The sequence below is a fragment of the Pelodiscus sinensis genome, chromosome 15 (genome assembly GCF_052426305.1).
Source record: "Pelodiscus sinensis isolate ZL-2025 chromosome 15, ASM5242630v1, whole genome shotgun sequence".
In the NCBI taxonomy this organism is placed as follows: domain Eukaryota; kingdom Metazoa; phylum Chordata; order Testudines; family Trionychidae; genus Pelodiscus; species Pelodiscus sinensis.
Window position 1 is genome coordinate 18916379 of NC_143066.1, and position 27954 is coordinate 18944332.

Consider the following 27954-nt stretch of genomic DNA (forward strand, 5'->3'; position numbering starts at 1 on the left):
ATGAGCAGTCTCACTGAAGTCAAAGAGACGTGATTAAAAGTTAAGCACAGACATAAATGGTTGCAGCATGAGAGGCTCTGGAAATTGTTATTATTGCAGTATTTCCCCTCCCAGTTGTACTTCTTAGGTGAAGTATTTGGAATTTTTCTTTGTTACTTTAAAATTACCTGCTTTTTTCTATGGATTTAACTCTTACAACAGTGGAGATTTATAGCTGAGTATCAGAAACAGCTGGTACTATCAATGGCTCCTGTGCATGCCAAAGATGAAAAAGAAAGATTACAAAAAATGCACTGAAAGAATGATGACAAATGAGAAATCACCCAAATCTGTAGAAACCTTTTGGGCCCTATGAAACCTGTCATCTGTACTTAGCTCCAAATCAGCAGATTATCAGCTATATACAGCAATGCAGCACAAAAATCTTCTCATTAAAGTACTTCACTCTTTTTCTGATCAATTTTCATTTACTTGATTTAAATTGATAAATAAGCATGTCCTCTCTTTAAACTCACTTGTCTTGTCTTCCCTTTTAGTTCATACATTTGGCATTATTTGAAGGCTTATTTGGTTTTACTGTTTATCAGTAGTTAGTGTAAACTTGTAATTTGTGATTATATATGAACAAAATAGGAAAATATAAGCTAATGCAGCCCCAGCCTCACATCCGTCCCATCCATTGCAAAGCCCTGCCTGATTTTTTCTTGTTCCTTCCTAACATCACTTCCCCACCGTCAATCATGCTGTAGAATCTCTTCCAACTCAGCAAAGTCCACAACCCATCCCCCCATACTAACTACACAGTCCCCTCACCCAGCCACAGGACTCTTCTGCACCTTGAACCTATGCTAGCAGTTTCACTCTCCTCATTCTTCCCTAACTCTGCCCCCCCCCCCATCAACAGTTCCAGTGCACTTTCACCAAGCTAACTACTGATACCCCTGAATCAATCAACACCTCCTGTTATCCACCTCAACAGGAATCATGTTTCTAAACTAACTATATATTATTGTGATAGAAATGTAGCCGTGTTAGTCTGGGGTAGCTGAAGCAAAATGCAGGACAATGTAGCACTTTAAAGACTAACAAGATGGTTTATTAGATGATGAGCTTTAGTGGGCCAGACCCACTTCCTCAGATCAAATAGTGGAAGAAAATAGTCACAACCGTATATACCAAAGGATACAATTTAAAAAAATGAACACATATGAAAAGGACAAATCACATTTCAGAACAGGAGGGGGATGCGGGGGGGGGGGGAGGAAGGAAGGTAAGTGTCTGTGAATTGACGATATTAGAGGTGGGGAGAGTGGGATGTTTGTGAGTTAATGGTATTAGAGGTGATAATTGGGAAAGCTATCTTGATAATGTGTAAGATAGTTCAAGTGTTTGTTCAATCCTCTTTGGAGAGTGTCGAATTTTAACATGAATGACAGTTCAGAGGATTCCCTTTCAAGTGCAGATGTAAAAGACCTTTTACATCTGCACTTGAAAGGGAATCCTCTGAACTGTCATTCATGTTAAAATTCGACACTCTCCAAAGAGGATTGAACATACACTTGAACTATCTTACACATTATCAAGATAGCTTTCCCAATTATCACCTCTAATACCATTAACTCACAAACATCCCACTCTCCCCACCTCTAATATCGTCAATTCACAGACACTTACCTTCCTTCCTCCCCCCCCCCCCCCCCGTATCCCCCTCCTGTTCTGAAATGTGATTTGTCCTTTTCATATGTGTTCATTTTTTTTAATTGTATCCTTTGGTATATACGGTTGTGACTATTTTCTTCCACTATTTGATCTGAGGAAGTGGGTCTGGCCCACGAAAGCTCATCATCTAATAAACCATCTTGTTAGTCTTTAAAGTGCTACATTGTCCTGCATTTTGGTTTATATATTATTGGTGCTTAATGGCCTTCCATTTACAAAAGTAGCAACCTTTTGCCCTGCTCTAAAATGTAGTCTCTTCATGATGCCTGCATGCTTATTTCCTATTATAAACAATGAGATTTATGCTTATGCAAAAATAATGCAGAAACATGTCAGGATTTAATAATCATTTGAAGTAAAGATTTTTGTTGCAAATGTGTTTTTTTTTAAACATAAAAGTAATTCATTTGCCAAAGAAGTGTTTTATTTATTGCTTAGGCATTTTAAATAAATACAGGCAACTGCTGAAAATACTTGGAAATCCTAACTCACAATTGCCAATATCAAGCAATTGATATAAGTGTTAATCCTGGAGTCACTGGTGGCCACAGTAATACTTTCTCTGGGAGCAAGCGAGTGGTTCCTAGCATCTTAGAGACCAACAAGTATATATATATATATATATTTCGTGGGTACAACTCACTTCTTCAGATAAGCGGAGCAAAAGCAAAACAAGCCAAAACTTTATATAGTTAGTCATTGGTTTTTTTTAAAGTGCATATACTCTAATCCACTCCATTAATATGCCTGGTATTGAGTAAACATAATTTGTGGTGCACTTCCTACTTCTTCATATTAGACCCAATTCATTATAATGCAAAGGTACGTATTTAACTGCTAGCAGGTAATTTTAAAGTAACAAAGAAAAATTCAAAATACTTCACCTAAGGGAAAATGCTGCAATAATAACAATAAAACAAACCTGAGAGTTTCTCCATTTTTTTTTATATGCATCAAAGAAAAAGAAAAAACTTACACCATTAGCTGGCAGATCAGCCCTCTGAAATTATTTTCACATAAATAAAACAGTAATCGTATAGTAACATCTATGGAAGAACTGGAGATAGATCCCATGACTCCTGAACCTTACAATATGCTTTAGCTCCTAGACCACGTTTCCTTTACTCTGTCAATTTTTGATACACTTTTTACTTGTTTAAGAGCAAGGTGCATTTGAGGCTATTTGGCTGTTTTTAAAATGTCAATCTGTCACTATCTTATATTTGAATGTGGAATTTTGTCATATAGTGACACTGAAAATTGAAAACTTAATTTTCAAAATGGCATAATTTTGGTTGGATGGTTGTCCACTAAAGTTGTCATTTGTATATGCAGTGACAGTAATTGCACTTCTGCATAAGCTACACAGTTTTCCATGGAACCTCAGATTTTGCTCCTTTCAAAAGAGGTCTTGAAAGTTATTGATGACTTTGTTATTTACTGCTAGATTTCTACCAGAGCTGGGATTTCCGTCTTCAGAAAAAATTGACTTTTCACTGAAAAAAACATAGTTATCAGTTTTCATGTTCTTGGGGGTGTAAAAAACACACATTTTTCCACAGAAAAAGACTTTTCATGCAAAATATCAGGTGTTTTTTTTTATTTTGTTTTGTTTTGTATTAGGAGGTCTCAATACAATGATTATCCAGAATGTCAGCATCCTTTGAATACTGTTTGACAACTTCTTTTGTATTCATCCCAAGATAAAATGTTCATCTTTCAGCCATCTCACTGCTGAATCAAGTATAGCAAGGTATTGTAGCCCACTCTCCAATCTTATGATTGTTCAGACCTCCACCATGCATTTAATCATCTGTAGTGCTGCCTCTCAGTGCCACTGAAGAGTGAGCTAAGCCAAATTATTGCACTAGACAGCCACTCTGGCTGTTCCACTCTGTAGCATGGGACTATGCTGAACAGGCTGCTAACCAATGTAAGTTAGGGGTTCTGCAATTCATCAGCATACCTGTCTCTAGCCCTTGACCCAGATAAGCCATTGTTCATCATCCCAGATTGGCATCAGGATGGCAGCACTGGACATGAGTGCATGAATGGTTATCATGAAAAGATATTGCAAAGTCAGTCATAACAAGTCCGCAAATGTGAATGTTTTCTTCTGGAGCCAGGCAGGTCTTCTTATGGGAAGTGTGCCTTGTTTATTACACCCACTATCAGCCTGATGTACAGCAGGTTTTCATCCATCCTAGCCCCTCCTGCTGTTTTAAGAATAATGGCATCTCATCAACGTTTTGAGGAAGCTATATGAGCCAGCACATAATAATTAGATGTTAATATGTGGCTAAAGCAGCCACTAAAAATACGAATAGCTTTGTTCAACTCCAAATCAATGAAATGTGTATGCAGACTCCTGCTCCACCATTACCACCACCCCAGACTGCTTCACAGACTTAGGTTTATCAAACATTTGCCTCTATTCCTCAACTTTTCTCCTGCTAGCTTCTGGATTAAGGTAGTGTGGCAAGAGATCTTTAGGGGACATTTCTTCTGCCTTCAAATGGCATCTTCCATGAGCAGCATGAAGTAGACCAAACAGATAAAATATTGTATACAGGTTCACATTCTAAGGCTACTGTTTTGACCAACATGTACAGCTTTATGGAACATGTTATTTTAAAACACAATAAAGATGTAAACGAGTAGTCAACCAGTCAACTACCCAATAAGCAGGAGCACTGAAACTGCCCTTCCTTATTGATTAATGGAGTAGTCAATGGAAATTCCATCAATTTCAAAAGAATCATCCTTTTTCTAAATATCCAGTGTCCCAAATGAAACACAAGCTAACCTGAATCTTCAATGTACTTATCACAAAAATGTCTTATCAGTGTTGTCTAGAATAACAATTGTAAAATATACAAGTTATGAACAAATAAATGTATCAGCAAACACAATTTTTTCAATACACTGAAGTTCCTTTATAATAACCACTATATAGAGTCCAAAACTTGGCCTTTATAACACTGGCCACATACTACAGTAAAACGAAATACATCCTTCATATTAGTACTGTCAAATCACTTGCACTTACACATTCCTGATAGTTTTTTATAATTAAAATGGGAAAATAACTCCTAACTTGTTGGATTCCTAATCTTGGCAAGTAGCAGTGCTAACTGCAGGTTGCTTAGAAAATCCTTTTCCTGTACTAAAATGTTGTCTAGAGACTTAAGCACTGTCTTTTTCCATGTCATAGTTCATGCAAGGTTTTTCATGTTGATAAGAGTTCTTTCTGAAACAGCTTTGGTATGGTTTGGCAGCATCAGCAAAGTGACATTTCAAGAGATCAGAAAGAGCAAATGAATAATTGCTCAAATTAGAACACTTCTGAATAATACTTTGCTTTCAACAAATAATCTTTAATATATTTTAAAGAATTTTTCAATAAAAAGTATGTAGTAGCTATGAAACTACTCCATGCCTTTTTGCATCATGGAACAATAGAAGAGGGATGGACTGCAGAGAACTTGTGACAGTAATTTTCAGTCTCAGTTTGAGGTATTCAAAGGTTGTAACTTAAAAGCACTACTACTATAGTAACATCAGCTGGTGCAGTAAGTTTGTACCACTTCATCTGCTCTGCTTACGTAGTAACTTGTGATAGAATTATGAACCATATACAAGTTTCAGATTTATGTGCTTGCAAAAACATATTTTAAAATGTTGCTTCTTTCTTTAATATTAGCATAAATATTTCAAATAACTAAGATATTGGACTTAGAAAACTGGCTTCTGCTGAGTCACATAAATATTTTTCATAAAAGATTTCACTCTGTACCTTACAGGCTAAATACATATGCACTCAACTGAATGCAATTGCTTTTAAAGCACCAGTTAATTCTGTTGAGTGGCTTAATCCCATTTCGTCTTAGTATGCATTTTCATGACTTATAATAGCACAAAAACAATGAGGAGTTATAAATTACATAATAAACATGTTTAAAATTGTTTATGTAACTCTGTGATAAACCTGACAGGAATAGCATGCCAATGTCTGCATATCTTCCAGATTTCATTTCTATTTCTTTATATAACATGAAAAAAAAACAAAGAGAATTAAATGCAAATGGAACTATGACATCTCACATCAGTTGACGATTGGTCCCAAAAAGCTTAAGGTACTAAAACATTAAAAAACTAACTCAGACCCCAGTTTTGTGAACATGAACTCTCATTAAACATGATGCCTAAAATCAATAAATACAAAAAATATGAGATTAATAAAGATCAGCTATATTGTGCTTATATACCGCAGTATATAAGGTACTGTCTGTCAATGCTCAATGTAAAAATTTTGGAAATACACAGAAATGAGCAATGAAATAAGAAGTTGTGCATTTCCTGGCTTTTATCTGTAACGTAGATTCTTAACATAATTTTAACATATGGGGGGGTGAATGGGGTTGCACCTAATTGCTTTACCACTATTAACCTTCCCTCCTTCAACACCTGATCACAGGAAGAATATGCCTCTCCTTTTACTCAAAGACCAAACAGCACAGAACTGGTATATGGAGCACAAGAATAAGTGCAGTAGCTACACTGCACATTCTACCAAACCTTTGAAAGCTCATATGTGCTCCATGCAGTTAAAGCTCCTTTGGTTGGGACTGGAGTATGAGTCCTTTTTGGGAGCTGGAATATTTTTGATTAGATGTCTGGAGGAGTGCTTCTGTAAAGGACTGTACTTTCCTCTCTCAGTGTTGCAGGTAAACAGCACAGGCATGTGTACAAGTGGTATAACTGGAGGCCAGGCTTCATTGTACATCATAAGTAGTTTCATCACAAGTTGGATCTTTTGCTCTCTCTTGATACCTAGTATCCACAGAAGTACACCAAGCCTCCAGAACTACCCCAAAGAGCAATATTTATGAGAAATGTGATTATTTGTCTGTGTACTTAGATCTCCCCACCCCAGATTTACTATAAGATCATATGATATGGCTTCAAAACAGTTGTACAATATGATCAAAGAATATCTTATTTCCTAGGTCAAAGATGGCCAAACTGTCAACTCTACATATTTGTAGAAAGACATATGAAATAAAAAAATAGTCATAAATCTAAACATACTTAAAACACATCAAGAAGCAAAGCCATAATACTTTTGCAGTAGCATGCACATTGCAGATAGACAACATAGAAAGAAATTTTCCATTGTAGCCTGCTATTCTGAATTATGCTATTTTTTCAAAAACATCTTGAATTTGATTACATATACATAGAGACCTGCCTAGCAAAAAGAGCAAGTTAATCTGTGCAGGAGAAAGCTTTTTCAGGGGCTTGTTCGTCACTGTGGAACAAGCACACGTAGGATCTAAGAGCCGCCTGAGTCCTTGTCACATTCCATACCAAGTTTGAAGTGCACTTTTATTACATTGATTCTAGAATACGAGCACACAGCATGGCTGCTACAAAATAAATGAATACATAATATTTAAAAACTGAATTAAAAATAAAATAGACTAGAGTAAAACAACCCTCCCATAATTATCCCTTTGGAGAGAGAAAAAGGGAGAATGAGGAGAGAAAGATATGTGACAAATGCCAGTTGCTCACTGCTTACTACATTTCTGGAAAGTATTCAGACATTATGATGGTGAGATGGTATGAAAACTTACATAGAATATTTTCTTTTTGGACTTTACAGCCTTAGTAAACATCTTGTAAGTCATAGGGTAAATTTTGCTACGTTTATATTCTCTGTCAAGTACACTGAAACACTGAGTAGGTCATAATCTGAGAACTGAATGAAAATGTGTTTTTAAAAAAGAGACAGAGATATGAAATGTCAGCCATCACCAAATAAATGCAATAATTTAACTTTAGTTTAGATGAAAATGCCATTTTGCCTATGTAAAGGCCATGATGCAGTCTAATTGAGCAATTCTCAAACTTCAGCAAACCAAGGATTCCAATTTTGATTTAAAAAATTTTTGTAGACCCCCAAGCCAGCTTCTAATTGACCTGGGAGCGCTCAACCTCCACTCAGCCACTAGTCACAACCCCATTCCACTCCTTTCCCCAAGGCCCAACACCTGCCCCATCCCTTGCCCCAAGTATACCCTATCTCACCCTGCACTTCTAACACACTGCTGAACAGTTGTTCCAGAGTGTGAAGGAAGCCCTGAAAGGAAGGAGGAGTTGATCAGTGGAACTACAGGCCATGGACATGACTCACAGATCCCTGGAATACCCTCACAGACCCCCAAGATCTGTGGATCCCAATTTGAGAACCGCTGGTGTAATTCAATAATACAGCAAGAATATTTCTGATTTACAAGAAACAATGTCCTCTCTTATTTGATCATAAATAATCTCATTCACTCACATAGCAAAACAGTGATAAAATATAATAAAACGTACGTAAATTATTTGCAGGTGGCCTTGTCTCCATGTTTTCATAATGTTGCACGTGAACAACAATGTTTAGGTCTCTTTCCATGTGATCTGTTGTGCAAGGACCTTGAGGTCGCATAACATCAGCAAGAGCCCTAAAGAATAAAAATTAAACTCGATTAGAATAAATCTTCTGCAAAAACTATAATGCAGTTGCAATGTACTCTGGTCCTTTTCGTTCTTGACACTGCACATTACAACATATGTACTGCAGAGTCACAGTTTAATAGGACTCCAATCCTATTCCCATTGATGTCAATTAGAGTTTTGTCACTGACTTCAATAGAAACAGGACTGGTACTAGGTATATGCCATATAAGTAGCTGATTAACTACTGTGCCATAGAAAATAATTAGTCCCCTGCAAAAACCATGCCCTTAAGCAAAGAGTTCAGTGTAAGTTCTTTCTATTCAGTTCTGAACTTCACTGATCATTATTTGCCTCCTTTTGTCACCAGTCATTTAAGTCATTTTTAAAGAGAGTGGATGTTTTTACTAGGCATTGTGCCTAGTATAGTTTAATTTTGTGTAAAATTGTATACTGTATCCTAGCTACAGCATCTGGTTTATATATTAATAAATAAATACATTCACTAATGAAAGTCAAGGTGAACGCAGTACAGCTCTTCCACTGAACCAGTATGACAGAGACTTATTTTCCTAGTTGCTATATTGAAATATTGAACAGTAGCGCCACATAAATGTGTGGGCTAAATATAAAGAAATCTTGAGATGGATATTGCTCATAAAATTCACATACAGTACTTCGGTGTACAAAAGATACTCAATAATATGTTCCCTCATGTTTGTGGATTTGTTTGTGCTATTAGAAAGTTATGTACAAATTCTTAATTGTGTTACAATCTGCTGATACTGTAAAGAAGGTAACCAAAATTACTTAAGATACTGAAACAATACTTCAATATGAAGCAATATTTATACAGCAGGAGCAGCAGAGCTGGCTTACATAGCTTAGAAAAAGGCCACTAGCAGCCATCTCACAGAAGTATGTGCAATATGATCCTGAAAGGAAGGGATTATATTACAAATCACAGTTTGAAAACAAGTTATGGACTGAAGCTGGGAGAGCACTCACATCTAATTAATGTATACAGAACTTTTTATACAAAACACATTGTCTATGTCAGCACTATAGATTTAATACAAGACGCAACTGGACACATAAGATAACATAAGAATGGCCATACTGGGTCAAACCAAAGGTCCATCTAGCCCTGAATCCTGTCTTCCGATGTCGCCAATGCCAGATGCCCCAGAGGGAATTAACAGAACAGGTATCATCAAGTGGTCCATTCTGTTATCCATTACCAGCTTCTGCCAAACAGAAGCTAAGGACACCTTTCCTGTGCATCCTGGCTAACAACCATCAATGGATCTGTCCTCCATGAATTTATCTAATTATTTTTTGAACCCTGTAAAAGGCCTCATCTTCACAGCATCCCTAGAGAAAGGAGTTCCACAGATTGATTATGCGTTGTGTGAAGAAATACTTCTTGTGTTTAAAACACACGAGAAATACTTAGGTGAACCCTAAAGTTCTTGTGTTATAGGAACAAGTAAATAACTTTTCCTTATTTACTTTCTCCCCGCCCGTCACGATAATATAGTCCTCTATCATATCCCCCCTTAGTCTCCTCTTTTCTAACTGTAAGGTCCAAGCTTTATTTATTTCTCCTCATATGGCAGCAGTTCCATACTCCTAATCATTTTTGTTGCTCTTTTCTGAACTTTTTCCAATGCCAAGGTATCTTTTTGAGATGTGGTGGCCACATCAGCACATAGTATTCAAGATGTAGGCATACCATGGATTTGTGTAGAGGCAATAAGATATTCTCTGTCTTAATGATTCCTAACATTGTTTGTTTTTTTGACTGCTGCTGCACATTGAATGGATGTTTTCAGAAACCTATCCACAACTCCAAGATCTCTCTTAAGTGGAAAGAGCTGAATTAGTCCCCGTCATTTTATACATATAGTTGGGATTATGTTTTTCAATATGCATTACTTTGTATTTATCAACATTTTGGGGAAATGAAGAAATGCAAAGGAGAGGTCTCACCTTGATTCTGAGAGTTAAAATGGTATAACCTCATAATGCGTAGATTTCTCACGTCTGATAGATCAGTCTTTCAGAGGTGGCCTTTCCATTGCCTTTAATATTACTGAAATGAGTATTCATTATATACTCTAAATAACATTCCACGTGCTATCAGATTTTTACCTTTCACGTCTGTATTCTATCTCCATTGAGCTTTAAAATATAGAATGGGGTCATCTTACAAATATCTTTAGAAGGTTTTATTACAGTTCTCAGTACGGAATGAAATAAATAATTCTGGCACTATACATATGCCTCACATTTAATTTATTTAAGAAAATGTATACTAAGAATGAGATAATCTTCAAATCAGACACACACACTGTCTGTTTCTCCACACTGATAATGATGGAAATCATACATCTATGGAGCAATGTCTTCAACCAATCAGATCAGCCAAAAGCTATTAAAGAGTGTCACAAATCTTCAAGATATCTCTTATTGTAAGATTTTGCTCTGTGGATCTGTAATGTTGTTTTAAGACCTTATAAAGCATATCTAGCCAGGCAATTCCCTTATGGCTATAAGCTTGAAGAGGCTCACGCAGATGTGATTTCATGAAAGGTTAGTTGTCATTTTTTTTTGCTTCCAAAAGTGGGTCAAAACCAATCTGGGAAATAATTTCACACAAAGGATTTCAGCATTTTGGCTATCCAGACTATTTTTGGCCCCAAGCATACTCCTTTTGGAAAATCAGCACATTCTTAAGGGTGGGAGAATTCAGGTGGGTTCATAAGAAATTCAGGAGGCTGCTTTCAAACTATCACTAACATATAAGTTATGAAAACAGGAGCTATCAAAGTACAGACTTTAGCCTTTAGGCCCTTTGCTGTTCTTGATGTATGTAGGTATCTCCCATGTGAAATGGGGCAGTATATGATTCTGCATTTTTATTTATTGAAAAATCCCTTGTGTGAAGGAGAGGTAAAGTCTATTTAGAAACCGCAAGGATCACTTTTGGGGGTTCTTTTCCTATTCATTCTTTAAGGAAGATATTTATCTGGCAGAAAAGGATTTAGCTTTGCAACCTAAAAATCCTGTTGACCCTCATGCTCTAATGAACATACACTGCAACCTCGGACAACAACCTGGGAAAAGGACTCCTCTCCACAGCTACCCAATTTCTCCATTTCACCTGGGAACACTGCTACCTCAGAAGGGGTGCTATCATAAGCCTTCTGCCCACCACCATATGTACCTTCATGTTAACTACCTTCATAGGAGCTAACTATCTTCATAGGAGCTAGAAGATTCAGAGGGAGAATTAATGCTCCTCTTGGACACTATATTTCTTTCTTGGGCACTAGTTCTCCTTCTTTGCCTATGGATAAAAAACACTTAAATTCTCTCAACTTTGAACAAACTTACCAAAAGAAAACAAAGAGGTAGGAATACACAATACTTTAGAATCCTATAGGAAGCATATACTGTTACAGCCATCCTTCTCTTCACACACACACCCCATCTTCCACCTTCACTCAACAACATAATCTACACAGACAGTAATACAGTATATTAAAATGTTACAAGGGTCACATTTGGCTTTGTTTGTCTAAACTACAGGAACTAGTTAGCATCCCTAAAAAGGGTATGAATTACTTTTTCTGAATAAATCTGCTTACTCTGTCAATTTTTTTTCTGCATTTTAACTGACAAATAATTTAAAAATCTTCAAAATGGCCATTTTATTTCAAAACAAACATCTTCATATAACAGCAAGCAGAGTGCAGCGTATGGTAAAAGAAATCATGCCTGATAATTCTAATGGCCAGATTGTATCACCCGTGTTCACATAAGTACCTTACTTTGCCAGAGTAGATCCATGGAGTGTCTGCATAAAAAGTACTACTCAAGATCAGTAAGAGTGGCATGGTCTGCCCCTAAATTAGACAATATTCTTATTTCCTACAGCATATACAAAATTTCAGAATAAAAACATTTTTCAGCAATGTAATGTGATGAAAAATAAGGGTTTGCATGTTTTGGTCATTAGTAATAAAACAGGCATTTTAAAAGCACACCAGTATGTTGTATTCCTGAATGTCATACATTCTTTACCTGAATGTACTTGTAAAGATAAAGGGATCTGAGTGTTTCAGATATCCATTAGCTAGTAAGGAAACTAAAGCAATAGTGTCCCTCCTTGTTAGCCATATTCTCAACCTGGCCTGGGAGACGAGATACTGTCAAATGAGGGAATAAAAAGGCAAATCAGCTTTTGCTTGTTTCACGTTACCGGCCAAACTGGATTAAAATAAAGCAATGGAAACTGAGCAAGTTACTTCTATGAAAAATAATGGGGCAAAATCTTTAACCAGGATTTCTAACATTAAATCCATCATTTCAGCATGGCCTAACTCATTCACTCATGACCAGGGCTTTATAATTTACATGTTTTAAAAAATGAAATTGAATGTAGGCAGAGGAGAGGAAGTTATGTTCATGTTTTGTAGACTTCGTGGTGGTTAGTGTTATATAAGAAGACAGATATCCAGATAGGATACAGAGTGTCTTATTACTGATACTATTAAATGTTTTCAGCAAGTACTTATAATTACATTACAAAACTTTGTGCAGCGCTCTACCACCCTTCTTACTCCTCCAAAACACTGACATAAGCCAAGACGTAATGCTTTGGTTTAAATGGGTTGAGGACAATGAGATTGTTATTAATTTTAAAGTGAACTGGAATTCTAGTTCCCTTAGGCAGCCTCTAAAAATCTCAGCTACTGTGTGAAAAATGAAATTAAGTATCCAAATTCCCTAGATGGTTTTGAAAATTTCACCCTGTATGTTTGTGATGAGAACTTTTAAAAGAGTTGTAGCGATTTCCCAACAGCTGCAGAATATTCATTGTGGGCACTGAGTGGGAGTCTGTTTTTCCATTAGCATCCTGACTCTTGTAGGTTCCTATAACCTCTGAAACAATCCTACCTTAAGAGATCTATGAATAAAAAAGCACAGGAGTTTGACTAGTCACTAATCTGGGCAACAACTGTCCTTTCTGAGCCCCATTTCAATCTAATCTATATAGATATATGTCTGAAAGGACTTGGAATGATATTCCATCCCCGATTATTCTGTATCAATAGGTTTTGGAATAGAAATATAATTTAAAAACTCTTTATACCTGTATCTGATAGAGAGCAAGTATATATATAAATCCATTTAGAGGGCTTTTTTTAAACCAAATACTGGAAATGTGGCTTTCTGATCTAATCAAAGCTGAACAGAGATGGATGCACTGTTTTCACCTTCTCTCTGTCATGTGTTTGGTTTGGTTTTTGTTGTTGTTGTTTTTTAAAGAAAGTGCCTAAACTCACCAGCTGTTTTACCTGCATGTAGATGCTACAGAACTGGAACAAGCTATTTTACCACAGCTTTGATTAAAAGACCCATGGTATGGTGATATATTTTTTCAGGATTCATATATTCTTTTCTCAATTTAGTGGGTCGAGATTCTCTAAATGTTTCTCTGTTCATACCCTGCTTAACAAAGTCAATTTCTCTTAAAATTGCCAGGTAGTGTTGACTAAAAATTCTGTGGTCTGCTTTGCTCCTCAGTAGTAAAAAGAAATCCATATCAGACAGTATATAAATAGCAAATAATTGCTAGTGAACTGGTGATGCATTCACAGCACTATTTTTGGTGTCTTCTCTGTTCATTTCAGGGGAGGCTGTTAATCACAAAGCAATACAGAAACTTGGACAAGAAATAAGACTCCAGGTGTTGAGTGGATCTCTTGAACTCCTGAGCCAAGATTTAAAGCTCTGTGATTGTGAATTACTCCATTGCTAGTGACCACCAGGCAGACAGATAGAAAACCTTCTGCCATACTGAATGTCTGGTAGAAGGCGTCCTTACAATTGTATTTCATTTCCAAAGTTGACCACAATGCTGGAATCAATTTAGATTCTTTAATGGAGCTATTTGCCTTTTTTTAAAATCTGCAAAATGTCTTTCCCCATCTGTTTTACTTTCCTGTGTCTGGGATTAGCATAATGAATCAGACAGACTGAAAACTGGACAAATATGTTATCCCTTTTTTCTTAAGTACTGTGACACTTTTTTCTTAAGTGCTAGAGTATGAAACAATTGGGCTGTGTCCTGAACTGCCCACTTGCCTACCCACCAGCAAGCAGCCAGTCCCTGGAGTAGGAGAGTACACAGCTTGCCTCACTCTAGGTAGGGAATGTTCTCTTTGATGTAATCCAGCCATTGCCCTGTGGACATACAGAGTGTAACACATAGCGACAAAGACTTTTTATGCTCCATATTTGGTTACATTTTGCCTCTGTAGCAACTGGGGGAAAAAAGGCTAGAAGATGCAGCAGCTGTGTTACATCAAAGGTTAGAATCCTTAGCAGTTGGGTATTCCACAATAGGTCCCTTTTGGTCTCTTCCTCTCTACCTCCCAACCTGATTTTCAGGACAAAGAGCCCACTTTAAGGAGATGGGGGAGGGAAAGTCCTGTCAACACCATTTTGCAGTGGGAGAGGGAAGGATGGGATTTGTTTACATCCTCCTGTTGAGAAGTAAAAACCTTGGCAGGGGGGGCCCCGCAGCCCCTCTTGAGGCTAATTCAAATCCCCATTTGTTGTTGGGCTGTTCCGGTTATAGACAGGATCTCCCAGAACAGTTCTTGACGGGGCGGAGGGCAAGCACTGCAGGCTGAAAACTGATTCGCGGCTGGGCAACCTCAGGAACGCTGTGCGGTGCTCCTGGGCGCCCGGCCCTTCGAGTCAGCAGCCGGGGCTAGGGTAGCCCTGGCGCCAAGCTCTCCAAAGTTGGTCTGTTATAGCCTGGCTGGCGAGAGCTGTCTGCTCAGCAGGGCCACCTGGGCTCGGTATCGTCCCTGGGTGGGGTGGGGGAGGGCGCTGAGCCTTACCTGGACATGTGCTCCCGCTGCGGTCTGTGCGCCTTCTCCAGCCCCAGCTTGGTGAAGATGCCCACCAGCACCATGACCGCCACCACCCCGCAGATGATGTAGACGATGAGGTTGGTTTTATCCCTGGTAGGGTCGTGCAGCGGGTCGTCTATGCGGGCAGGCGGCTTCCCCGTGTTCATCCACACCGGCGTCTCGTAGTTCGTGCAGGTGTTTTGGTCCAGCCGGGTCTTCTTGAACTTGCAGCAGAACCTGAAGCCACAAGTGCCGCAGCAGAAAATGAACTCCCCCGAGCTGCAGTTGAACGGCGGGTCCCACTGGCCCATCACGTCGAAGTAGCCCCGGCAGAAGTCCGGGGTGGCGGGGGGCTCTGAGGCGTCCCCGTGCTCCCCAAGGCTGGAGTGGTTCCCCCCGGAGAGCATCACGATGCTGCCCAGGTGCTGGCCGGCTTTCTCCTGCGCCCGGCACACCAGCGTCAGCAGGTCCGCCACCAAGCAGCCGAGGGCCAGCCGGAGGAAGCCCTTCATCCTGCCTCCCAGCCCGGGCGCTGCTTTGCCGCCGCCGCTCCAGCTGCTGGCTGCTGCGCTGCGCCAGGAGCCCAACATGCAGGGCTCGGGCGGGGGCCACGCGCTCGCTCAGCCCGCTCGCGCCTGCGGCAGCCTGCTCGGCGCGGGCAGGGGCAGGGCCAGGAGCCGGGCGCCGAGCCTCCCCTCCCGCCGAGCCGCGAAGCTGCCGGAGCGCAGCGAAGTGAGCGGCACTTGTGGAGCAGCGAGCGGCGCGCCGCGGGGAGGGCGGGGGGGGGAAGGCGCGGAGGGGCTGGGGAGAGCGGGCGGGGTGAGGTGCGGGCGCCGCAGAGCCGGGGAGAAGCGGGCGCCGGCAGACGCTCCTCGCGCCGCCTGGTGAAATGGGCAGGCGCCGGGGAGCCCCCTTCCCGCGCGCCGCTGGAGCGCCTGGCGCGTCGGAGGCGAGAACTCGCGCCCTCACGGGGGGCGCCCAGGGAGCCGCGCCTCAGCCGCGGGGCATCCGGGCAGACGTGTCCCGCCGCGGGGCGCGCGGCTCCCTGCAGACTCCCTCTGGCGGGCGGGCGGGATGCAAAGGGGCGGCTGCGCGGCTCTGGGCGAAGGAAGCGAGATCCGTCTAGCAAGGCGCCTGCCGGGGGCTGTTCGCCTGAGCTCTGGCCGCGCCGCGCAGCCTGGCGGCACCCCCGCGCCCCGCCAGAGCAGCCCCCTGGCGCTGCCGCTGGCCGCTGCTGCCCGCCACTCGCTTACATAACACGGGCCTCGGCGAGCAGGGTGCTCCGCACGCGCGGCAAGGTGCACGAGCCGCTCCGCCCCCTCCTCGCCCCGACCTGTCCGTCGCGGCCCGGCCCCACCCCAACTGCGGCGCCTGGCCCGTGCCCGGGGGAGGGAGGAGCTGCCCGCACCCGGGGGGGATTTCAGGGACAGTCGGACACGTGTCTCGCCCTTCTGGGGAGACGGGAGGCAAGGGACTGAGCAATGCGGGAGGCAGGTGTCTCAGACAGCGCTGGATGCCTGGGCTGAGGTCCCTCCGTGCGTCTCTTCGGGAGGGCCCAGAAAGTCACAGCGACCTTTGCTCCAGTTTGCATTGGCTTTGCTTTTCCTCCGCGCCTTTGGCTCCCGGCCTCCCCTCCGCCCGCAATGGAATGGGGGCAGGATCTGAACAAAGGGGGAACTTGTATGGTGCTTGGAGGGCGGGGGCCGGGAGAGCTGCCACTTCCCCGATACTTGAAGAGAGCAGTTTACTAGATAAAACCTTTCTTGTACCCTAATCCTTTTATCAGTTTCTTAAGACTCACTTCTCTATACAACGAATGCAATATAGGCCAGAAAAAATCAAAACGTGTGTGTGACACTATGGCTGTCACATGGCAGGCAGTTAGAACAAGGCGCTAGGTCTACTCGAGCCTATGCTATGCAGTGAGCCTCCCACATTATTGTCTTTCATACCTGAACTCGTGTATCATTTATTTAAGAAAGCACTTTATCAGCCAGTGAGGCTGGCTCCAGAGGATGTCTTCACACTGCAGACTATCAGATGCAGAATTAAAATATCTTCATTCCTCCCCACATGCCTTTGATTCAGGAATGAATTCACTCCATCCTGGTTCCCCATCTCATTCATCTTCACCATTTGGTTGGAAATCACCTGCAGAAATAAAACATTTTCCTAACTCCCATGCTGCCACCAAATGCTAGGAAAAGCCCGTTAAAGGGTGGCTTAGCATACTTTGGGCTGTGCCTCACTGGGGCCTCTCTGCTTTATTTCAAGGTGAGGCTGTGAAGCCTCAACTGACAAGTCACAATTCAGTGATGATTCTGCCCCACATTTGTGAGGGCTGGATTGCCAATGCACTTCCAGCTCTTCAGCCAACTTCCTACGGGAATTGTTAAAGAGTCAGTAAATAAGCAGAAAGGTGAATCAGAGGACAAGGCAGACGTTTGGAATCGGAGAGGGCTGTAGTTTGCTAATTGCGATCCATTGCCGTCTCTTAAAAATAGACTCTAAGTACAGTGAGCCTACTGAGCATTTTGTCAGGAAGCTTGGCATCCTTGGCCAGTGGGTAGGAAATAAAACCTTGTGATTCCACAGCAGAGGGAAACAATCAATTCCATTCAAATTCTGCTTTCTTTGATGTTAATATTTAATTCCTAAAGCCTCCATCTTCATCCCCATCTCCTTTCAAATCTGGTCAGCAGTCCTGTCTCTCCTTCCTTGCATATATTTCTCTCTGCTACTATTTATTATTTAACTTTCTATAAAGCACTTTCTGATACAGTTTGTACTGAGGAAGTTGCTCAAAATTAAGCTGTACCATATTTTAGAATATCTACAAAGATGTAGGACCCAGTTCTGCCAAGCACTTGAGAAGGTGTGTCACTTTGCAAACCTTAGTGGTCTCATTGAATTCACTTGTTAAAGAGGTGCTTAAGTGTTTTGTAGGATTGTGGTCATAAATATGTAGATATAATAATATTATAAATTGACACAAACTTCGGCTGTTAACAATAATTTAGCTGAGCCAGTGCTAACAATGGAAAGACCTTTTAAAAAATTCTCATAATAAAGCCAACACCTGAGGGATTGAGGTCTGATTTTAATCTCTATTACACCAGGAACTCCACTTGCTTCAGTGAAATGAAAACTTATTTGCCCCTGGAATTATAACTGGGAAACACAGTGCATAATTCAAAGCTCACTGAAACCCACAGGAACACTTCTACTGATTTAAGTGGTGGTTTGGACCAGCTCTATACCACATTAATTTGAAATTGCTATAGCATCTAGGAGCTCTAGTCATGGACCAGGACTCTGTTGTACTAGGCCCTGTACATTTTATTTCAAAATTACTTCAATTAGAGCATATAGTTGTTTAAAAGAATTGTAAAACATCAAAATGTGAAATCATTAAATATAATAAATAATGCAAAAGAAACAAGAAGTTGCTGTAATTTACGCCTATTTCAGACACAGTTGTCTCATTAAAAGCAGTGGGAGTTTGGACAATGATTAGGGGCCATCGTGTGATGAAGTGTTGCTCGACATTTAGGGCTCCATCCAAAGCCCATCAAAATCAGGGAATAGATATCCATGTAACTTACTGGCCTTTGGATCAGATTGTTAAAACCTAAGAGAAGAACGAGACTTTTACAAAATGGTTTATCGCTTTTTAAACACTTTTGTTAATTGCAGTTGGTTTAAAATGAACAATATTTATATAGTTTCCACACTATTTCCTGGTAAATATTATTACTTACTTCTGAAACAGTTGGAAACTTGCAGCTTTTCACAATCATTATTTTCCCAATGAATACCTATGGGGTTCACATTTTGCTGCCCTTACTCAGGCAAATAGTCCTTAGATATGCGAGCAGTCCGTTGCAGGATCAGGCTTTATACAGGGTCAGATCCTACCATGATTCTCCCTCTCCCAATATTCCTACTGATTTCACTGAGATTTTCAGATGTGGATTTATGACAGGATAATAGGTTTCTTGCTAGGAAATCCTGTAGCAATAAAATGTCAGCTCTCAGTGAAGAGCTAAACAATTCGACAATTGTTAGTAGCAGTGGCATTTCTGTATCACCTAGCTTCAGTCAGAGTCTTGTTGTTCTAGGCACTGTACAAACAAATAAATGGTGTAGCTTTTAAAACTGTGATCACAATCCATAAAAATATTACTATGTTTGTTAATAGAGTCCTGTTCTTTATACCAGGAACACAAGGTTTCTACCAAGTTTCACCAGACACTATAATAATGGACACTCTATATATTCATCTAATAAAAATATTATTATAATTGTTCCTGGAAAGCATCCTTATCAATCCCAGCAGTCAAACTAAGAATTACATGGGCATGAAAATAGGATGACTGTCTCACCATTAAACATGGTGGCTATGTCTACACTACGAGTTTTCTCTGCAAAAAATGTGTAAATGAGGGACTCATTTGCATGAGTTGCTATCTCATTTGCATATTTTCTGCTGATCCGTTTTTGCGCTGGTTCTAGATCCTTCGAAAAAAAGCATCTAGATTGCATCACACGGATCGAAAAAGCGATCTGCTCTTTCAAAAAAAAAAAGGCACCCAGAACCGCTTCTGGCAAGGCATGGGGGCGGGATTTACTTCCTGGTGCTGCTGCATGCCCTTTGAGAGACACGTGCTTAAAGGGATCCCCCTGGACAGCCATTGCTCTGCTCCTGCTTCTGGCTTGCCTACCTCCTAGAGGGAAAGCAAAGCTGCTGCAATGCTTGCTCTGGTTGCCCTGTTTTCTTGGACACCACGGCAATTTTTTTTCTGGTTGGTTTTCCTGCTTTTCATTGGGGGTTTTTTGGCCATGGAGCCAGAGCTACCCCTGGGCAGGCGATAGCCCCATGCTGCCATGCTACAGCTTTTGCTGCATCTTCATGACTCCGTCATGAAGCTTCTGCCCCACATGGACCCAGACCAGAACTATGAAACCTTTGTCTGAGATGCAGGAGATATGCCCTTGCCTCCAAACTTTTTTGGGGACAGGCGGATTTGGAGGCATGAGACGAGTTCAGACTGGTGGTGGGACCAGCTTGTCATGCAGCTCTGGGAAGGAGACCATTGGCTCCGCAACTTCTGGATGCAGAAGGCCACATTCCAGGAGCTGTGTACCTGTCTCACCCCTGCTCTGCAACACCAGGACACCCACCTGCAGCCCGCCATCCCCCTGCAGAAGTGAGTCACTATTGTCTTTTGGAAACTGGCCACCCCCGACAGCTACCAGTCAGTGGGACACCACTTTGGCATGGGGAAGTCTACCGTTGAGGCCATTTTGATGGAGGTAAGTCACTTTTGGGGGACAGGCCCTGCTGGGGGGGGGCTGAAAAAGAGGGAGTGCCAAGCAAGGACAAGAGGGAGTGGGGGATGGAGTGGCAGTGGGAAGCGGCTTCTCAGCCAACCCTGTGCTGATGCGGGGGAGGAGGGAGTACTGACAAGAGGAGGGGTAGGAGCGGGAGGGTGGGTTCTCCTCCCAAGGGGTACCCTGTCTAACTCCCTGGTTTCTGTCTCTCCATTTGTCTCTTTCTGCAGGTGGTGAAGGCCATCAATGCGGAGCTGCTGATGGGCTTGGCTTCCCAAACTGCAGAGGAGCCCTCGATGGTACACACATCCCAATCCGCGCACCGCCCCATCAAGTAGACCAATTTATTAATCAAAAGGGCTACTTTTCTATGTTGCTGCAGGCCCTGGTCAATCACCGGGGACAGTTTATGGACATGGGTGGTCGGGGTGGGCACATGATGCCTACATCTTCCGCAACTCCAGGTTGCAGGCAGGAACGTTTTTCCCACAGCAGGACCTTGCGCTTGGGGCTGTACAGATGCCAGTGTGCATCATGGCCGATGTGGCCTGTCCCCTGATGCCGTGGCTCATGAAACCCTACACCGGCCACCTGGATGTGAGCAAGGAGCTTTAACATGCATCTTAGCCAGGCTTGCATGCAGGTGGAATACACGTTCAGCTGCTCGAAAGGGAGGTTTTGTTGCCTCCTCACACTGCTGGACATGGGCAAACGCAACATCCCCAAGATGGTGGCCGCATGTTGCATGCTCCACAACCTGGTGGAGAGGAAAGGGGAAGCCTTCCTGCCAGGGTGGGGGACAGGTGCTGATGGCGAGGGGAGGCAATTTGAGCACCCCGGACAGCTGCCATCTGCCAGGCTCACTAGTCTGGTGTTCACATCCGAGAGGCCCTGAGGGAGAGATCCTCTGAAGGAGCCCACTGACTCTCCCTAGGGCCTCCTCCATGAGGGGGTTTGTCTGGCCCACCCATACCTTTCCCTCCACAACCCTCACCCTCACCCTCTTCCCATAAAGAATACATAAAAAAGCAATGTCTGTTTACAAAGAAAACCGGGTGTTTATTAGAAACAGTATCAGTAAGGAAAATGTGCTAACTGTTTAAAACAAAATGTTCTCTTTTTTATTGTTCTACTGTTTATATATAAGATACAGCTTTCACTCAAAAGTAAAGATTTTGTTACATCACTGAAATGTTCTTTCACTGGTGGTAGGGGGCTGAAAACCTGGAGGGGGGCTGAAAACCTGGAGGATGCAGGGGGGCTCAAGTAGGCCGCTGTTTCCCTGATCGCAGGGTCCTGCAGCCTTGCATCCTGGCACTGCCATGGCCTTGGGGTCAGGTGGAGCGAGAGTCCATCCTGGGCTGGGCAGGAGGGGGGGGCATCTGTTCGGTCTGTGAGGGCTCAGGAGCAGGAGGGGCTGGGGAAGAAGGGGGGGTTGAGAGGACAGGGTCCTGGTTTGCAGGAGAAGTGGTGCCCATGACAAGGGCAGGCAAGGCTAGGACCTCCCGCATAGTGGCACAGATTGAAATGCGCTGCTGGACCAGCTCATCCAGCAGCCTGATGCCCCACTTGGCCTCTGCCTCTGTCCTCTGCTGAAGAGTCCTGTTGAGGTCCTGCAGGGTCACTACATGCTCTTTCAGCAGGTCTATGTATGCCAGTACCCGCAGGTGCCACATGTTTGGGATGGTGGTGGGGCAGGTGTGGTGCTACCCTCTTGCATGGGGGGTCTGGCTGTGGAGAAAAAGAGGAAGAGACAATCATGTATGTGTGCACCCGCTGTCCCTGAGGGCATGCCCTCGCTAAAAGGGACCCTCCTTCGGACAGATGACTGCAAGGTTTTACACATGACACTGTGTGTGAGTGGGCAGCAGCCTGAGCATCACAGTGGCCCCACAGTGGCAATGGTACCAGATGGCTCCCCGCACTGCCAACCTGCCTGTGTGTAGTGACCCCTCAAAGCACTCACCTGATGTTCCTTTCCCCATGTCCGAGGATTCCTGGGAGGCCTCTGGGGTCTGGAGGACCGGCTCCTGGGATAGGGTTGCTGCTGTCTGTTCCTCCTCCTCCTGCTGCAGCTCTCCTGTCCCTCCTTCCTGCTCATCCTCCCTCAGGGGTTGGTCTACAATATGGTGGCCTAACCCCAACTCCACAAGACACAGCGAAGTCCGGGCTTCTCCACTGCCCAGAATCTGCTCCAGGTCTGCATAATATCGGCAGCTCTGTGGGGCTGCCCTGGAGCGGGAGCTCTGGTCTCAGGCCTTTGCATACCCCTGCCACAGTTCTTTTACCTTGGCCATCACTTGGTCCAGGGTGTGGGGGTGATCCCGTTTCTTGGCCAGTCCCTGGGCCATGCACTCATATATGTCTGCATTCCTGCCGTGCAACTGCAGGGATTCCTCCTGAGACCAGAGCTCCAGGATATTTTTTATTTCAGGCCCTGACCAGGCTGGTACTTGCCTTTTGGAGCTCCTGGGTGGGTCCTCTTCACTGTCTTGAGAAGGACCAGGGAGGCCTTGAGGCTAGGACATGGCTATCACAGCTGGAACGAGTACTCTGGCTGGCTTCCAGACAGCAGTGCCTGTTTGGGTGCCTGTGCCTTTAAGAGACTGTGACCAGAAACAATAGAGGTGCTCAGCATGTAAGGATGGACTGTCCACTAGGGCTTCTTCCTGGACGCCTTTATTTTCTAAAAAAAAGTCCCCGCGTCTACACATACCTTTTTCCGCCAAAGTGGTGTCCCACTGACTGGTAGCTGTCGGGGGTGGCCAGTTTCCAAAAGACAGATCTCTGTCGAAAATAGTGTTATTCCTCATACAACGAGGTTTACTGCTGTCGACAAAACTGCCACGTTCTTTTGATTTATTGTTGACAGAACACGGTGGCAGTCTAGACGCAAGTAGAGTTTTTTTGAAAAAAGGCCACTTTTTTCGAAAAAAGCCTGCAGTCTAGACATACCCTCTGGCTATGTCTAGACTGGCATGACTTTCCGGAAATGCTTTTAATGGAAAAGTTTTCCGTTAAAAGCATTTTCGGAAAAGAGCGTCTAGATTGGCACGGACGCTTTTCCGCAAAAGCACTTTTTGCAGAAAAGTGTCTGTGGCCAATCTAGACGCGCTTTTGCACAAAACAAATCTTAGCTGTCTACACTGGCCCTTTTGCGCAAAACTTTTGCACAAAAGGGACTTTTGCCCGAACGGGAGCAGCATAGTATTTCCACAAGAAGCACTGATTTCTTACAGTAGGAAGTCAGTGCTTTTGCGGAAATTCAAGCGGACAGTGTAGACAGCTGGCAAGTTTTTCCGGAAAAGCAGCTGATTTTCTGGAAAAACTGGCCAGTCTAGACATAGCCTCTATGTCTAGCTTGAGTCAAATTGATGAGGCATTAAATAAGTTTGTCATATCACTGCTCATAGTATGCTTGGATTATGGCTAAACAAAAGTTGGTCTCTTAAATGCATCTGGTCAGCATCATTCATTATACCAGGGTTTCTCAAATTGTGGATCGGGAGTCCTGATGTCAAAGCCTGAGCCCCGCTACCCAGGTCTGAAGCTGAAGCCTGAGCCCCTCAGCCCTAGGAAGTGGGGCTAAGATACCATGCCACCTATGTCAGCTTCCCACCCCAGCCCAGAGAGATGGGGTTAGGGTGGGCTTGGGCTTTTGTACCCCCCAGGGTCATGTAGTAATTTTTGTTGTCAGAAGGGGGGACCCAGTGCAATGAAGTTTGAGAACCTCTGCACTAAACATTAAAAAAGATTGTAACATTATGTGTATAATATGTAGTTTTGGCTTTATATTTAGCTATCTAAACTATTAGGAATAATCACTATTGCATCCCTTTATTGACAATGGAGAAGTAAGGTTAACAATCTTTCAAGCAAGGCTGAAAATCAAACAAGAAATAATAATTATGAATTAAATTGAATGTTGACAACAATTTGATAGGCAAGTACTGCAGTGATGCTGTATACATACCAATTGCAATTTCCATGTTAAAAATCCATATTTCATATTTTTCATTTTATAATAGAAATATTGAGTTCAGGGCATTTCCCTGGGATCAATGACCAACTAGGGTGAAAGGATCAGTCGAGGGCTATAAGCCATCATCTCTTTCTAACCAGTTATTAATGCCCTGCAAATCAATCATTATTTTTAAACAGACATTCCAGAGGCATGAAAATCACTACGGGTAAGTCTACACTACAGCGCTAATTCGAACTAACTTAGTTCGAATTAGTTAATTCGAACTAAGCTAATTCGAATTAGCGCATCCAGACTTAAAAACTAGTTCAAATTAGCATTTTGCTAATTCGAACTAGCATGTCCACACAGAGTGGACTCTGAACCGAGGTTAAGGATGGCCGGAAGCAGTGCCAGCAGGGCATCAGAATAGGACTTAGAGCGTGGAGCTCCTGTCTCAGGCTAGCTGAGGGCTGTGCTTAAAGGGACCTGACCCCCACCCCAGACAGACAGTTCTCAGGGGTTCCCCGCTTGCAAAGCAGTCCTGGCTTGGAGTGCCCTGAGTGCCCACATTCGGCACATCACAGCACTCGGCCATCAGCCTGGCTGCACTTGCCGGGGGAGGGGGAGCAATCGGGGGGCTGCAGGAGAGCTTCCACCCCGAGCAGCCCGCAGAGCCACCCCAGTCCTCCCCATTGGGGGCTCGTACCCCATTCCTCCCTCATCTCCTTCCACTTACCGCTCCCTAGCCCCCCTTCCTGATGTACAAAATAAGGGACACGTGTGTTCAAAAATAGAAACTCTCTTTATTGAACAGAACTCGGGGAGACTGGGAAAAGGAGGTTGGAGAGGGGAAGAGAGAGGGTGGGAGAGGGGAGGGCAACTAAAAAGATCAGGGGTTTGGAACAGGTCCCATATGAAGAGAGGCTAAAGAGACTGGGACTTTTCAGCTTAGAAAAGAGGAGATGGAGGGGGGATATGATAGAGGTCTCTAAAAGCATGAGTGGTCTGGAGAGGGTGCATACAGAAAAGTTCTTCATTAGTTCCCATAATAGAAGGACTCGAGGACACCAAATGAAATTAATGGGTAGCAGCCTTCAAACTAATAACAGAAAGTTCTTCTTCACAAAGCAAAGAGTCAACCTGTGGAACTCCTTGCTGCAGGAGGCTGTGAAGGCTACAACTAGAACAGAGTTTAAAGAGAAGTAAGATCAAGTCATGGAGGTTGGGTCCATGGAGTGGTATTAGCCAGGGGGTAGGAATGGTGTTTCTGGCCTCTGTTTGTGGAAGGCTGGAGATGGATGGCACAAGACAAATGGCTTGGTCATTGTCTTCGGTCCATCCCCTCCAGGGTACCTAGGGTTGGCTGCTGTCAGCAGACAGGCTACTGGGCAAGATGGACCTTTGGTCTGACCCAGTACGGCCATTGTAAGCTCAGGGCTCAGGGTCGGGGGTCTCAGTGGACCACCTTGATTTTCATGCAAACCTGCTCCTGGGTGGCCAGGCTGGCAGCTATCCTGCCCTAGACGGCCACTTTCCTGTGCCTAGTGCGGAGGTCGTGGATGAGGTCCACGATGTCTGCACTAGACCAGGCAGGCACCCACCTCTTGAGGACCTGGGCAGGCTCCCGGGAGCCACCAGCCTGGTCCTAGGAAGAGGCGGAGGGCTGGGTGGCAGTGGGTGGCTGGCTTGAGCCGTGCCAAGTGCAGGGTCTGCTGGCTGGGTGCTGTGAGGCTTGCACCTGGCACGGGCACCGTAGCCAGCCCGTGCCCCTTTAAGGGCTCCGGGGCCGGGAGGGGGGCAGACGAGTTTCTCTGGTGGTGCCCAGAGTGGCCACCAGGGCAAGCTGGGGAGGGCTAGCCTCCCACTAGTTCGAATTAAGTGGCTACACAGCCCTTAATTCGAACTACTTAATTCGAACTAGGCGTTAGTTCTCGTGGAATGAGGTTTACCTAGTTCGAATTAAGTGCTCCGCTAGTTCGAATTAAGTTCGAACTAGCAGTTTGCATGTGTATGTGTAGCGCCTATCAAAGTTAATTCGAACTATTGTCTGTTAGTTCGAATTAACTTTGTAGTGTAGACATACCCTACAAGAGTAGCCAGTCAGGCTGGATTCCTAGATAGTACGGAAGTCATTCTGTGAGAAGAAATGTCATGTGAAAACTGCAAGGGAGCAGCCAATGTCCATCTTCTTAAGAGTAATAACTCACTACCACAGGGTGCTTGGATAGATATATAAGGGTGCGTCTACACAGCACCCTAATCTCAAAATAAGATATGCAATTTGCTCTATGCAAATTGCGTATCTTATTTCTATTCTATTTAGAAATAGCTGATTTTGAAATATGGCACATCTACACAGCGCCAAATTTCAAAATAAAGCACTATTTCAAGACATACCTTAACCCTCGTGGAACTCGGGTCATAGGGATGTCGAAATAGCACGTCCGTTATTTCGAAAAATATTTCAAAATAATGGGCGACTTCTTAAGATGTGGGGTAGCTATTTCAGGATAACATTTGGAAAACAAAGGAAATTGTTCCTCTATACAAGTCCTTTGTCGTGCTTCTTTTGGAGAACTAAGTTCAGTTTTGGAAATTGGTCTTTGAAGAAGACATTTATGTGCTAGGAAGTGTTCATAGGATAGCTTGAGATCTGTGGTTTACAAATTCTCAAGGTTGGTCCGACGATTCACTTTTATTTTCTTAAACTTAGATAGTTTCTTTGGAATACCTATATGTTCTCCTTTCCTGGTGGTGCACCATGCCATCCTGAGCTCCTCTTGAGGTCAAGTTCCTCCATTAAGAAAATGATGAGCAAGTGCAATGGCCTGATTACCATCATACTAGTGCACCACTGTCTGAAAATCTTGCTATTATGTTTTGATACTAAATCTACCTTTCCTTTGTCATTCTTTCTTGGGCATGTGTCTCAATCCACTCTGGAACTCCTTTGGACCTTTCCATTAAAAAACATTCACACTCATAATGAGACTGCAATAGAGTGAGCTAAGTCTGAGAAAATATTACACATTATGCTGATGTAGAAGTGCAATTTTAGATATTTTATTTAAATTAGCTTCATATGACAAGCATGTAACAGTTGGCTCAACATAACAATGATATTGCCAGGTCAATGGCAAGCACTTCATGAGATAAAGATAATTCGTATGAGAAGCTTGTTTTCTAGATCCACTGACTGTAATTCTACAATATTCAAACTGTGTTTTACACCTGATATATTCCTTTTCCATCCTATTGTAAAACTGTAAGGTTAGTAGTTGCTTAAGTCTGGGTATTTTTTCTCTTTGAATGGAGATAATGACCCCTTGACAGTTCTAGTTGTTTATGGCTAGATTATTCAAATCTACAAATTCAATTTAATTTAGAATGTAATCTGAGTGCTTGTAAAAATGAGGGAATCCATTTACAGTGCATAGGTTATCTGTATACAGAGAAAGAGGAAACATGCCAAAAAATCCAAAAAAGTTTTAAGCAGAATAG

General features: G+C 43.0%; 1 protein-coding gene across 2 annotated transcripts in view; it reads right to left on the reverse strand.

The window, feature by feature from the left end:
- Positions 1-17176, reverse strand: part of SHISA9 (shisa family member 9) — a 350588-nt gene extending 333412 nt beyond the window's left edge. Inside the window, exons 1-3 of one of the 2 annotated variants that reach the window (XM_089782295.1) lie at positions 16409-17176; positions 15144-15392; positions 8104-8231 (exon numbers count right to left, since the gene is read on the reverse strand). In XM_089782295.1, coding sequence (XP_089638421.1) covers positions 8104-8231; positions 15144-15392; positions 16409-16410 — 379 coding nt within the window. In that variant the 5' untranslated portion in view covers positions 16411-17176. The other variant, XM_006131457.5, reaches the window with a different exon arrangement.
- Positions 17177-27954: the final 10778 nt, after the last annotated feature.